Below are 14,804 nucleotides of genomic sequence, written 5' to 3'. Positions count from 1 at the left end.
CAAGTCATCAGTGCTCAAGACATGAGTCCGAGTCTGTGACTTGAGGACTACAACACTGGTACCAATGTTTTAGTAAACACTTCAAACAAACCTTAATTCAGGCACCAGTAACCCATTCAAAATCCCACAGAAGAGGGAACCGGAAGTGCTAAAATGCTAACCAACTTCCGGGTTTTAGAACACATTCAACTGCGCTCTGTTATTAATATCAGCAAAGTTACGAATGTGATTTCAGTGAGGTTTTATTACTTTTTATTTCTCTCTAAATTAATTTTCTTACATGCTCACGTTCTGTAAACAAACTTTGATGTGTAGAAAGATGTGCAGCTCGTAGTGGATACTCGGGAGAATCTGACGAGTCACACACTTCCGGCCGTGCTTTTATTCTGAAACGAGGACATCGTGTCACCTGTAGTGAGTAAACCTGTGTTTAACTTGACAGCGGCTCATCTGGGAGCGAAACGTCTCCAACAGTCCGCACCGAGGAGTGAGCAGAAGTCGTCCGGCTGCCGTTGAGCTGAGCTGCTGAAGGCGTTAATGTCGGCGTGAGAGTTTGTCGGATTTATTAGTTTGTCCGGAGACGCTCGACTTCACTTCAACAACAGATAAGAGACACGTTTCAGACACAGAAGCTTATTCCTCAGCGGTAAGTTACTGCGGTTTATATTTACAGCAGCGACTCTCTAATAACAGCGTTCAGGTTGCAGCCTGCAGAGGTCTGTCATTAAACACTTAGTTTAACTCTCTACTCTTCTGAAACGGTGTTTACTTAGTTAAAGATTTGAACCACGTTTTAACGACAAAACCGACAGTTCAGTGTCGAGATTTGTGACTTAAAATTCAACACTTGGTTTGAAATAATGTTAGGGAGCAGGTAAAATACCACAACATTCATTAGAGACTATATAATTAATTAAGCATGTGAACAAAGTGCATATTAATGGCAGAGATTAGACAGACAACTGCAGCATCTTTTGTTAAAGGGTGGCTGAAGTTTATGTTGAACCTTGTGGCTGTGAAAGTGTGAAAATCAGTAAAATACAACTAATAAATAAAATAACAAATTTTAGCTGCAGGACAAATTTAGATTAAATTTACCTGTTTAAACGCGAAGGGACAGACATGAAATTTAACTGTTGTACGTTAATATTCATATAAAGCAGGTTCACCAACCTGGCAACATCCCCGGGTCTTTCAGACCTCCAGGGTCCTCAAAAGCCAGATTTACTCTATATTATTTGGGTCTGCATAATTTGATTAATTGTTAATTTGTGAGGAATTTGCAGCACTGAATATCAATGAGGTACTTTATCCCCCCACCTTGTGGCCCTGCTCTTGTAGAAGGACAAAATCTAATTTAAAGACTTATTTGTTGTATAATTGTGTTTTGTCAGAACCAAAGGGCAAAGTCGTATTATTGCTCTTAGGACAACGATAAGGCTTCAACCAACAATCATTTTCACCACCAATGAATCTAAAAAAACTCTTGTAATCAATTGTTCAACGTCTAAAATGTCAGAAAATTGTGAAAAACAATTGTTGCGAAATGAATTTTCTCTCAGTCAACTAATTAATAACTCAACTAATCCTTTCAACTCTAGAGTATTGGTTGGTTTCTGGGTGCTGGCCGTGTTAAAGCAGGAATAATGCTCCTATGTGATTAATCATGTGATGTTTTACTTGTAAACTAAAGCCTGACAGATAAATATGATGATATGATGATGATTTGTTGTCAACGAATCGTAGGAAATATCAGAAAAGAGTCATAAAACTCGGCTGTAACTTCTCAAAGAGCAAAGTGATTATTTTATCTGACCACCATCAGAATTTTTGGCGGTTTCGCTTAAAAAATGTGATCACAACAGTTGCTGATTTATTTGCTGTCACTCGACTAATTGATTAATCAAATAATCCTTGCAGCTCTGCTCAGTGCAATATGTTGGTCACAAATGTTTAATCAAATTTAACGAATCATTATCAAAATGTTTGTAGGGCTGCAACTAATGATTATTTTTATTTATCAATGAATTAATCTGATTATATCATCTCACAAAATCCATTAATCAAAAAGTAGTGGAGTGCTCGTTACAATTCCCTAAACCCCAACGGGACGTCTTCAAATTGTTTATTTTGTCCGACCGAGAGTTCAACACCCAGAGAAAGTCAGTTTACTTTGACTAAAGAAAAGACGAGCCGTAGAACCAGGAAATGTTTGGTTTTTCTTTCAGATATTGATATCGTCACCGACGAGCTGTGTAAACGCACTGGATGCAATATTCAAATTATTATCTAATTTATAAATACAGAGAATACAGCAATAGCCGTAACAAATGTTGCACCCAGACTTGGGCCAATATTCGATAATATCGTATGTCACGACATTTGGGCTGGACTGTATCGCGATATTAGATTTCGGGTATCGCTCAAGTCTAATTGCATCTAATTATTACTGCAAAGTCCCTTTTTAAAGAACGTGCAGTCAGTCATTGTAGACCTGATGTGGAGTTCAACTACATATCTTTGGACTGTTGTAGGAATATTAAGAGGGCTTTTCACTGGTGTCAGTTGAGTGACAGTTTGGGGATTGTGGTCCAGTTTGGGTTAACACAACACGTCTGTGTGATGAGGAGCTGGAAGATGACTGGCAGGTGAGCGGGGAAACAGAAAGATTAGACGAGGTCCTTCTCCTTCTGATGGACAAACTCATTAGCTGAATAAACGCAGGGCACAAAAGAGTCATTTTTACATGTGAATAGTTGTAAGAGATACAAATTAATTTGTGAGGACGGAACAGGAACGATTTAGAGCAGTTTGACGTGTGTGCAGGACGGGAAACCACCTCTTCACCAGTCAGTTGTATTTTTAGAGCAAAATAAAATAACCAAATGAGATGTTTACCTGGCATCATGGCAGGTTGAGAACCCAAACAAGCATTTGGCTGATGGTTGGTGCGACTTTCACACCCCAGAAATCTGTGCAACACACACTGGCCTTTCCATGGTTTTTGTTTTTCTTCTAAAAAGCTTCAGCTGCCAGACTGTTGAGAAACGTTTTTTGCATTCTGTATAAATCAAAATGTAACATTAATGTGCACCATCTGCATGAAAAAGAAAAGCTCATGGGATCATATTTAGCAGCTGAACAAGTCAGTGCTCCAGATCAGCGGTGCCAAGAAGAGGCGCGTTACATTATCTACACCGCTGACATGTTGCATGTTACATTTATGAGACAAATGACAATCCGGCTAATCACAGTAGTTAAAGGGAAAATAAAAGCCATGGATCACATCCTCCCTGAAATGGACTTTGTGTTTTGGGTTTTTGATTATTATTTTTTCACAATTGGAAAAAGTGATTTGTCTATAAAAAAACAAAGTCATAAAATAATGAAAACTGTTGTAATTCTCAGGAGCCCAATGTGATATCTGCAGAGAGCGAGTTTCATCCATCCAAAGGTCCAGAGCTCATCTGAGATTTAAAATGATGTGAAACAGTAAAAAAGTAGTAAATCCTCACAGTAGATAGCTGCTGTTGGTATTCTTTAGCCACGTTAGCAATGTGGATGGAGTGATGGTGATGTTGGTCTGTCAGTTGGTCCACCTCTTTGGTCCAGACAGAAATATCTCAACAGCTATTGGATGAATTTCCATGAATATTTGCGCAAACATTTGCTGGTTCCCAGTTCTCTGTCAATCAACCAATGGACTGATGTTTCAGAACTTGCTGTTTTCATTTGAAGCAGTCATACGGGGATAAAGGCGTCTTGAGAACCGTTCAGCCAAAGGATGTTTTGTTTTGACTCTTGCCTGATTCTGTCTGTTTCTTGACTCTGCTGCTGCTGCTGCTGCTGCTGCTATCGCACTCCCCACCACCACATCCTGAAAGTTCAGGTCGTGTCCCGGGGCGACATCAACAGGCATTGTGGCGAGGGGAACCACAGGTCCATCTGTCCCTTCCCTTCATGTGCAGCACTGAGGCACTTGGTCTATTTGTGGATCACAGCGTGGTGGCTGCCGCCTGACAAAAGGACTGACGAGCCACAGGGGGCGCGATCCTCAAAGACTGGCAGTTACTTTACTTCCCATCCTGCCAACAGAGCGTCTCGGGGGTAAACTGAGTAGCAGTGCTGCTGGAGCTCTGACAAATAGAGACCTACAGCACTGCAGACCTGCGACGTCTGCTGTCGTCTGAAGAAAATACCAAATATCAGGCTGTCTTTTCGGATGGTTTGGATTGCTCTGTTGTTGCTTTATCCCCCAATGTAGAAGTCTGGTCCAAACAGATGGAACTGGAGCTCGTCATTCAATTGGTCAGTTAATCTATTAGTGAGTCGTTCGCTACAACTAATCACAGTTGTCCTTATCAATGTTTTTCTGGATTCATTAATTCAGTCAATAAGGTCAGAACATAGTGAAAAAGGGCAGAGTCCAGCAGAACAACAGTTACCAAATATATTCTGTTTATATAACGTGAAATATAAAACAATGAAAAGCAGAAAATTCTGAAACAAAAGAAAAACAGTTTTGATAATTGAAGTAAAAAACATTCTCTTCCAGCTTCTCAAACTTGTGGATTTGCTGCTTTTTTAAATGCTAAGTTTAATATTTTATCTGTTGGTCAAACAAAACAAACCATGGGAAAACACCTTTAGCTGATGGTTATTTTTTAACTGTTTTCATCCCTCGTGTTTATCCAGAAGAAACATGAAACTATCTTTCCAGCGTTTTTTGTTTGTGACTCCTTAAATTAAGCAACATTTAGTTTTGACCCCTGATCACATGTGGACATATCGACAGTTATTTTTCCGTCCAGGTTTTGTCTCATTTGAAGGATTTTTTTTTTTAGAGCCTGGAAGACGTGAAAGTGTCTAGTGTGTCGCCAATAAAGAAAAAAAATAAAGAAGAGCATTTCCATGACTGAGCGACTCAGTCAGACAGAAAGGAAGAAGGAAGATGGTCGTATCCAGGATTTGTTGATTAAATTAGCAAGTCTTTAACACGACCTCTGCTCCTGCGGACACAATGCTAATGCCCCGCTGCTTTTTCAAAGGTTTCCAGTTTTAACAAGATTACTGAATTAAGAAGCAGATGGTGAGCCCCGCCCTCCACACAGTGACCCCCTCCCTGAACTCCGCTCTGTCGCAGCACAGCCACAGCTTCTTCTTCTTCTTCTTCCTGCTAAACATGCTCACTGATTTCCAAGTCAACCGTACACAACGTTCACTGTGAATAAGTGAACCTAAGGTGTTTAATATCTTAAAAAGCAAAGACTAACAATAGATTACAGTAGAAATGGAAGAAATTCGAGTAAATGAATTAAATAAAGACACGTGAATGTGTTCTTAAGCCTCAGGACAAATCAAGGCAAACGGGAGCATTAATAAAGCCTCACAGAGAAAACGAGTGTTTGGCTGCTTCACAAACTGGAAGACAGGAACTAAAGCTCAGTTACCCTAAATTCACTGATTGTTGTTCCACGTTTTTTAAGGCTTAAAAAGTCATTCTTTCATTCAATTGTACTGGTAAAAACAGTTTTACTGAGTGGTTGACTAAGTTGTTAGTTTTGCAGACATTTGGTCACAGACAGCACAAGAAAAGACAGACGATCACCAAAGTTACTACGGTTCATCCTGAGGGGAACTTGAATCACCACAGGGATTCATCATCTTGGGAACATGAATGTCTGTAAAAAACATTTCATGGCAGTTCATCTCATAGTGAGATATTTCATTCTGCATCAAAGTGGCGCGTTGACCGACCGACTGACATCACCGTCCGTAGCACCGCGCCTCTTACACGCTGCCACAAGCGGCGTCTCAAATCACAGCGGCCCGACTTCACATGGCTTTTTTTTTTTTTTTTTTGTCATTTCAGTTTAGACTTAATGGCTGTTGATGGTTTGACTTGTGGGTTTTGTGTGTTTCAGTCACAAATGTCTGCATGTGGGGTTACTGATGAATCATGCAGCAGAATTTGTGATGAAGAAAAGTTGTTGAAGCTGGTGAAATGTATTTTTTAAATATTTTGTGATGGGAAGTAACAGGACTGAATATCAGACTTGACGTGTTTATCAGGGTCCAGCAGAGAGTCGGAAGTTACTGCTGGGTTACAGGCGGACTGGGGACTGATAAAACTGACTAATAATCAGTCATTCAGACTTTGCATACAGCATGGCAGCTTTTAGTGCACTCTGCCACGACTGAATGCTTTGGTAATTCAGTCACTGTGGTTTATTAGATACAAAAGAAGTGCAGCAGCTGTAACGTGGTGGCTAAATCATGAGAGCATTTGGAGCAGAGCCACTCGTACACACTTGGCACGTGGGAGCCGGTAATTCAGAGCAGAGTCTGAATATGGCCGCTGAGAGAAACCAGCAGACTGTAGTTTTCTCCACGCGCTCCAGTTTATTCACCCAAACCTGAACCAGATGGCCCCGGCTGTAATGACGCTGACGTTTCTTTTACACTGCGAGGCAATTACAGCGAGAGGAATCTGCTGCCTGTGTGGTCCAGGTTCAGTCTGAGGGTTAGATAACCTGCATGGGAGTTTATGATGTTAAGGTCTGAAAGGTGGCTTTTAGTCACACCAGGTGTATTGATTTCACTTTAATAAACAGCAGTTTATAGAAGCAGCACAACCCCGCGCCCGCTGTGCAGGGTGCTCAGCTGTCAGAGGGAGGCTGGACTCATCACCCTCCGCCTCTGCATCCACCTCTTCGGGTTCGAGTGTAATTGGGCCTCTGGAGGATTACGTGTCTACCTCTGCGCTCGACATCGTGACTTTCATCTTTTTAAAGGTTTGGTTTGTCCTCGACTGACTGACAGCCCGGCACGCTGAGGGCTGAAGTGTTGGCAGCGATTGGGAATATTTCTCTTTTCATCACACTTCCATCAGGGGTAACGCTGTGCCTCTTTTTAAACCGATAAAATAACAACTTTTAGTTTGAGAATAGCTCTTCAAAGTGTGATGCAGCTGGTTTTTCAGGCTCCATTTTGTTGTTGGTTTTCCCTTCAAGATGCCTCTTCTACAAAATCTCACTCCGCGGCTGTTGCTGTTGGTCTGACCTTACAATTTGTCGTTGACGGTCAAATTTTTCTGAGAGATAAAAAAAAAGTTGCTCAGCGGCGTCGATGCAGGTTGAGGCAAAAGACAAAAACATGTAAAACTCCACAGTCGTTACAAGGTGCTTTTTACCTTGCTTCAAAAAATAGAGGAATTTTGTAACTGCTTCCCACTTTAGTTCTGATTTGTGGCGTGTGTTGAGTTTATGTATTTGTAGTTTGTATGTTTTATGTTGTTTTTTCTTTTTTTAAACTTCTTTTTATTTTTATTGAACCTTTAATCCACTAAAACTCTGGATAATTTAGTCTCATTTTAGTCAAAGAAAACCATCAACATTTGAGTCTATTTGTTGTCAATGAAAACACTTGACATTTTAGTTTTTAATTCATCAGAAGATTGGTTGGCAAAAATGCTGCAAACATTTTATTCTAGTTTGAGTGAAGAATAAGAAAAGAATGAGCAGTTCAGTCAAACTTTCATTCAATTAGATTCATCCAACTGGTTTTAGGCTAAAAGAAAATAAAAATGCAAATAAGCCGCAACATGACAGGTTGTATGATTCAGAATGCAGCTTTGCAGAGACGATGTCTGCTCTGATGTTATTAATTTAAGCAAAACATCCAGACCTGAAAGAGAATAAAATAAACAATAAAGTCTAGAAATGTAAAACAACATTAGTAAATCCAGGGCAATCAATCTCTCGCAAGATGAGTCAATCGTTGCTATGATTTTAAACTTTATGTTTAGTCAGTTCAGTCAGTCAGAACCTTTGAACAGCAGCTCTACAGCAAATCCTGCCCTTAACGTAATGTTGAGTTTTGTCAGGACTGTGCCATAAACGCCTCAATGATACCACCTATTATTCCCAATGCGCTGATTTTCAAATTCAGGTAATGTTATCCGCCCACTTTCCCCCGCCGTCGTCTGTCTCTATGGGAGGTCTGAGCACTATTTCTGCTCTCATTGGCTCCAAAGGAGATGCAGTTGGATTTCTGACTTGCTCTGTGGGTCTGTCCAATTCATCCAAACGTTCAACCTCCGTTGTCCCACTAGTCTGAAGTGCAGACACCATTCTTGTGACAAAAACAAAGATGGCGGTTCGCTAGGTTACAAATACAACATGTTTTTTTGTAGAAAAGGCTTGTTTTTATAATGTCGTATTGTTTTATACCTAAATGATTCATTGACACGATAAATAGGTTTGATTTAAACAGTGAAATATAATGTAGAAACCGAATGGAAATATGACGTTTATGTTTGATGTATTAAATTAAGGAACGTAACAGTCTCCACACACATCTGATGTTTTTTCGTCTGCAGCTGTTTGCTCTTCGGTGAAGTGGAAGCTCATGTGGACGTTTGGGTCACATGTTTCATCTACATCATGATTTAAGTCTATTTCAACTTCTCCACTGCTGCCTAAGCTTAAAAACTTTTCTCCATGGTTTGGAGATTTTTTCAGATTTCCACTCAGGTTTTTAATGTGTAAATTTAAAATGTACATTAAAACAGGTTCATGGAAACCTACACCATAGTGCCCTGTTTGGTTTGTAGGGAGTGATTTTGGACACAGCACTGTTCTTGTTCCCCTGACTGTCATTTGTTGATGTAACATTAGTAAATGTGAAGGAGTAAATGTAGAGCAATAATTTTGTCAAGTGTGATACATTGAAAAGGCGGGAACAGGCGTCTCTTCTGAATTTGCTTTGATCGTTAAACACTTCAGGTCTCAACAGGATTAGTTTCCTTTTCACCTCAGCTGCACATTTATGTGACTTTGTTTTTTTGTTTTTTTTCACCGTTTCACACTGAGGAAGTAGAACAAGTAAGAAAAAAGAAAAGAGGGGAGGGGGGCTTCTTGCTGTGTGGGCAATGCTGCTGTCAACAGCTTTGAAAGGTCCTCCACATCCATGAGTCATGTGTCCTGTGTTTGACAGGCCTGCATCTCCGGCGCAGCTGCCAGCAGCAACCTGTAGCTGTGGACAGGATGACAACACAATATACTGAGAAGTCATTACAGCCACATGTGTCTGTCCTGATGGAAGGATCCCTCCTGGGGTTTCTTTGTCTAAATTTTCAGGTCTGAGGACAGAGGATGTCATATGTTGTACAGATTGAAACTCGAAAATATATTGCATGTACAGAATTATCTGAAGTGTAGGCACAGAGCTTTTATTGTGAAGTACCACTGCAGAACAGCAGGACAACATGCAAAGGTAAATGTACCAAATGACTTCCCGCTGCTAGTTTAGTTCTTTCAATGTGATCTGGTTTGAAGCTCCAGTTGTGTCTTTGCGCGTGTGTTCAGCCTGCAGTATGTGTGGAACATGACTTAAAGGCCCCTGAAAACACATTTCCACGACCAGCTTTACATTACGAACACTGAGCTCCTACATGGACAAAAGTTAGAACAGTTTTTATTTCACACAGAGAGATTGTGTCTCTGGTTGGTTTGAAGAAGGTGATCTCTGTGCACCAATCAGGATTTAGCAATATGTCAATCAAGGCGAGGCAAATTTATTTGTATAGCACATTATCATACAAAGAGGTCATTCAGTGTGCTTAACGGAAATAAAAGAAGCATAAAAATAGAAGTAAAACGCACAATAAGAAAACAGTATAAAAACACAGATTATAAAATAGGTAATATCTCAATCGATCAAGGTGTGAAGACGATTGTGACGGGTTGTGTGCTTCTGCTGATGGAGCATATCTGATCAAACCACTAACACACAGTAACACAGTCCTGTTGAAGCTCATAAGTTTAGAACTTTTAATAAATAATAAACCGGATTTGGTTTGATGATGATTTCTAGAGGCTTTCAGACCATTTGGGATCACTGGTCTAAATCATATTATACATCATCAAAGCAAAGCCAAAGTCAGAGACAATCTGTGCATCCGAAAGCTGCACGTTTGGTTGTTCAGTGATTAAAAACTTTTCTCGCCCACAATGTGCTGAAAACAAAGGTCTGGTCATAAGCTCTGACAGTTCGATATGTGGTGGCCCACAGGACAATTGTCACATTGACAATGCAACAAAAGCTTTGTGAAACACACAGTGCGCAGGGATTACTTTGTCCACTTTTATTTTATCTCCAGTATTGTCTGCATGATGGTCTGTTACCAGCTGAATAATAACCTCTTACTCAGTGTTTTTCATGCTCTTCTGTCACGACTCTCCTCATGTGTAGTTTGCTGTTCACACGTCTTGTGACAAACAGTTCTGCAGTTTTAAAAGACAACAAAAAAAACAAACAAAAATGAATCATGAAATGTGAATCATGTCACACAAAAACCGTGAAGATAACAGCATGATGAATCACTCCCCTTTTATTCAAAAAGTTTTTCCTTTTCTACCGTACATTACCATCACAGCAACAGCATCGATAATGATTTTATTCCTGCTCACATGTGGTGGTGGCTATAGAAACAGCTAGACACTGGGTAGGCTGCAAGGCCTGGGTCACAGTATGAAAGTGCTGAAAAACTTTTGAATTGTGGCGAAAGCAACTTGAGACATGCAGAGTCGGGCTTGTGTTTTAAATGTTTTAAATGAGGGCTGCAGACCACAGGCTGCACCTCCTCACTGCTGCCACATCTGAGCGCGGGTTATTTCCAGCAGCAGAGTCATATTCATCACTATGTTTCTTTCATTCGAGTGAGACTGTAAGGATGTTGATAGTCAGTACGGTCATGCTAGCTGCTGTATGAAGCTGTACTTGGACTGTGCTGCTTGCTGAGCTGTTAGACCCATGTTGTTGTCGTTTTAGGATCGACAATAATCTAGAGGTGTGAAGAGGCTGAATTTGCAACGTGCCGGATTCAGTCTAAATAATTATATTCATGTCCAACCTCCACGGGTGTTTTATCATTCGTCTTAAAGAGACCAACAACTGCAAATAAAGATGGACGACGCGTCTCCACTCCCTCCCACTGTACAACAATGAAACCACAATATCCCTGATACGAGCACGGCCGCCACGACCTGGTGACGTCGTTTGGAGCCAGAGTCTGCGCAGTAGTGATCAGGGGGTGGAGCCGTGGTATCAAGGTCCCGCCCGTACACCCACTCGACCCGATAGCGAGTCAATCAGTGTGATTTGAACAACCTAAAAAGACAGAAACCATCTTTGGGAAACATTTATTTGACATGTAATTTATTAGTTTGCTCCATGTCCTATTTGCTAACATGGAGGGGCGGGGTTAATGACCTACACTGCAGCCAGCCACCAGGGGGCGATCGTGGTGTTTTTTGCTCCGTGTCATGTTTTCCATCTTTATATACATTCATTGAAAGAGACTGATGAGAGTAATACTTCATGACATCATCGATATACATATTAAATATCATGTTCTGTTATCAAAGATGTTTTCTTTCCTTATCAGACACAAACTGTTCAAATTAACCTCCATGCACTTGCAGTCTTAACGGACGCTCAGACACTGTTTACACTGTTCATACTTCAAATTAGAAATAGCATAAGTGCGGGGGGGGGGATTGGGGCAGACCCTTAGTTTAACTTGTTAGCATGCTAACATTTACTAATAACATTATGTACAGCAGAGGCTCATGGGGATGTCGGTGGTTTTAAGGTATTTGATCAGAAATCAAAGTATTTGCTAAATTAAAATTCATCTTGAAGGTCTGAGACATGTTGAAGAAGTGGTGGATCAACCAACAGACAGACCAACATTTACATCTAGAGGTCGCCAAAACACAGTCCGTGTACTGTAGTGGAGAAGGAGCTGTTTATCTGTCTGAATAAAAATAACAATAGATGTAAAATACGGTAAATGATAAAAACTTTAGAAGAATAAAAGAAGAAAGTTGTAGTTTACTTTGAATGTGAGTAATGTTTTTAACTTCTGGTTACTTCTTTCTTCATGCACATGTATATTTATGCACAGAACAACCATCCTAAATATTCTTTCTCCTCTCTACAGCCGATGTAAAGCAGCACAAGGTCAAAGGCTAAAGACTGCGTTTCTCCTGCCCACATCTGAAGCCAAGAGCCATTAAACAGGTACATATGGTATGATGCTTTCTGTTGCTACTTCATCCAGTTGCAGTTTTCAGTTCACTTTGGTTGTATCTTAATGTCCGTCCCAAGAGTTTATGTTTGCATCCATCCCAACTTCTGAAAATGAAAATATCACTTTCACTTCTTGTCATAGGTTGCATGTGTCAAGTGTGTGGACAGTCAGCCAAAGAGTCACTTCTCATGTGAATTTATTTGAATAATTTAGAGCCACGAGGAGGTGAAATTATCCTGTAATTAACTGGTAAATAAAACAAAACAAAAATGATTCACTGCAGATTACAACCAGTTGCCAGATTAATAGATGACGAAATGTCACCTTTAAAGTTGAATAAACTCTTGAACAGTTTCATTAAACCTTTATGATGAGTGCAGGGGAGTATGCAGGGCTGTTGTATTGGACTGCACTGTGTGACATTTACACCGGTCTGGTATTTATAGCGTAACAGCACCACAATGAATTTAAATAAACTTCAGCCGTGTGTTTGTATTCAATAATGCATCCTCGTGCAAAGCCTTAAAGGACAAGCCTGGTGATATTCTATATCTGTTTTACCAGCGATGTATCTCTCACCTTCCTACTGTGTCTGTGGCTCAGCTCCAAGGCCACTGGTTCCTACTGATACTGTGATTTCCTGGAGCAGCTGCTCACTGTGATTTTTAACAAAAGTTGCATTTGTTTGGGAACTATTTTCTGCAGCAGATGAATCCACATTTAGTGCAGTAGTGAGTATTTCAGGCAGCAGGACGGTGTGTGTGACACTGAGACAAAATAAGCTACGGTGTGTGTGTTGATGGTGATGAAGGAACATGTCACCCAGAGCGACAGTGTGCCTCATTGATGTGTTTTCAATACTGTAGTTTTTGACAACAGAGCAGCTCTATGGCTCAGGGGAACGATATATCAGGCTTTGATGCACACACAGAAGCTTGTTAGTGGAGGACATTCAGTGTTGCTCTTCTGTGGGTTTGTTGACAAGAAGAAAAATACAGAATATCATCAGACACATTTTCAGCCTTTCTGGACAGGGTTTAGGTTTTCTCTGAAAACCCTGCTGCCATCAGCATGATTGTTTATCACTGTGGTTATTTTCCTTTGATATATTTTAGTCTCATGCCACAGTGCTTCTTTATTTGTTGTGGATATTAAACCTGCTCTGGTTTAAATTGTTAGACTGATCAAATAGGATTTAAACTGGTGTGTCTCACTGGAAACAGTCGTGAATGTACATCCCCCACGTAGGTCAGACTGCAAGACCTGATGAAATTAAGTCCAATTAAAACTAATTTATTGACACTGTCAGATGTGTTTGATGTTCAGGAGCCCCATTAACCACAGTAGACACATATTAGTTTATTCATAATGAGTGTTTATTTACGCAGCGTGATTGATGATTGAGCCTGGAAAGTATCATTTGATTCATCTTCTCCCTGTGTGTGAGCTGCATAGACTGAACCACCTGGTGAAATGTGCAGCACACACAGGCACATGTGGTCATGCCCACATACTTATGCACACATGAAAGTGTTGCAGTGCGTGACTGTGGCAGATGGTGAGCCTGACTGTTCGGTCCTCATTAGATTTAAAAGATTTTTATTTTCAACATCATTATCTCTCCTGAGAAACAGTTGAATCGTCCCATATTTGACACTTTTCCTGTGTTTTATTTGTGTTATGTAAATGTGGATCCATAAGAAGATATATTTATAGTTTTAAGAACCAAAAACCGTCTCGGTGTAGTTTTGCATCTCCTCTCTGGAGCTCAAGTTGGTCTGACTGTTTTCTGAGTGATCTAATATAAAATATAAAATATAGCAGATTTCAGGAAAAAAACTCATGGAAACCAAATCCTGCAAGGTCGGATGGTGGGTGCAGGTGGGCGGGGCTTGGTGTATGGCCAAGAGTGGTGACTGCTTTGTTGTGACATCACAAAGTTCCAGAAGTCCTGACGGCTCGTCTTAAGGCTCAGTCTCTGAATACAGGCCGTGTGCATTTCTCTGTGGACTGAGGCTTTGATACTTTCACAGTATTAATATAGAAGCTAGACCTGATCTATAATCAAACAACACATGGAAATCTACATTTACACTATATATATTTTATATATTCTTTAAAATGATTGTGTTGATGCAGCTCTGTATTTCTGAAAACAATGGAAGCTCAGCTCTTTTTGAAGGTGCAGCAGATCAGTCAATTGTTCGTCACTTGACTATTTGGACTTTTTAAAATAAGGAAAAATAAATAAATTAAAGTGGCATAATCCTTTAAAGCAGCCCTCAGTTTGACCAACAGAGAGCATCTCCCTCTGAGAGGAGGGTGACGGCATCTTCCTCGTGTCAACATTTATAACTGCTCCAAACTAACAGGCTGGAAAAGCAGAACCCGCGGCACTCACTAAAACATGACACGGCTGCCAATACTGAGTCTAGTAGCATTTTAGGTATGTGTTAAATAATTCAGTTCTATTTGAGGGTACAACTTGCCCTTGTGTGCACAGTCAGCACACATCATTACATCATCTTCACCTCAACTCAACTGTGAGGAAGAAGTGGTCATGTTCACCACGTCACGAAACATTTGCGTGACTGAAGTTCGGCCATTTTACCAAAAACGAGTCGTCTTGCCATATTAAAAATTGATGCACATTTATTTTACACACACTACCACTAATTAATTAAATTATTAAAAAACTCAATAAAGC

At 40.3% G+C, this 14,804-nt stretch overlaps 1 protein-coding gene across 6 annotated transcripts in view; it reads left to right on the top strand.

Annotated features, from left to right (window-relative positions):
• Positions 1-402: 402 nt before the first annotated feature.
• LOC130165297 (tetraspanin-18-like) overlaps positions 403-14,804 on the top strand; it is a 30,364-nt gene continuing 15,962 nt past the window's right edge. The window contains exons 1-2 of one of the 6 annotated variants that reach the window (XM_056371262.1): positions 403-646; positions 12,008-12,096. In XM_056371262.1, the coding sequence (XP_056227237.1) occupies positions 12,094-12,096 (3 nt within the window). In that variant the 5' untranslated portion in view covers positions 403-646; positions 12,008-12,093. Of the gene's footprint in view, positions 647-6,750; positions 6,895-12,007; positions 12,097-14,804 lie in introns of those variants that run through there. The other 5 variants (XM_056370834.1, XM_056371431.1, XM_056371344.1 and 2 more) reach the window with 5 other exon arrangements.

The sequence above is a fragment of the Seriola aureovittata genome, chromosome 1 (genome assembly GCF_021018895.1).
Source record: "Seriola aureovittata isolate HTS-2021-v1 ecotype China chromosome 1, ASM2101889v1, whole genome shotgun sequence".
NCBI lineage: Eukaryota > Metazoa > Chordata > Actinopteri > Carangiformes > Carangidae > Seriola > Seriola aureovittata.
Note: the sequence above shows the minus strand (reverse complement) of the source record. Positions and strands in the feature narration are given on the sequence as shown.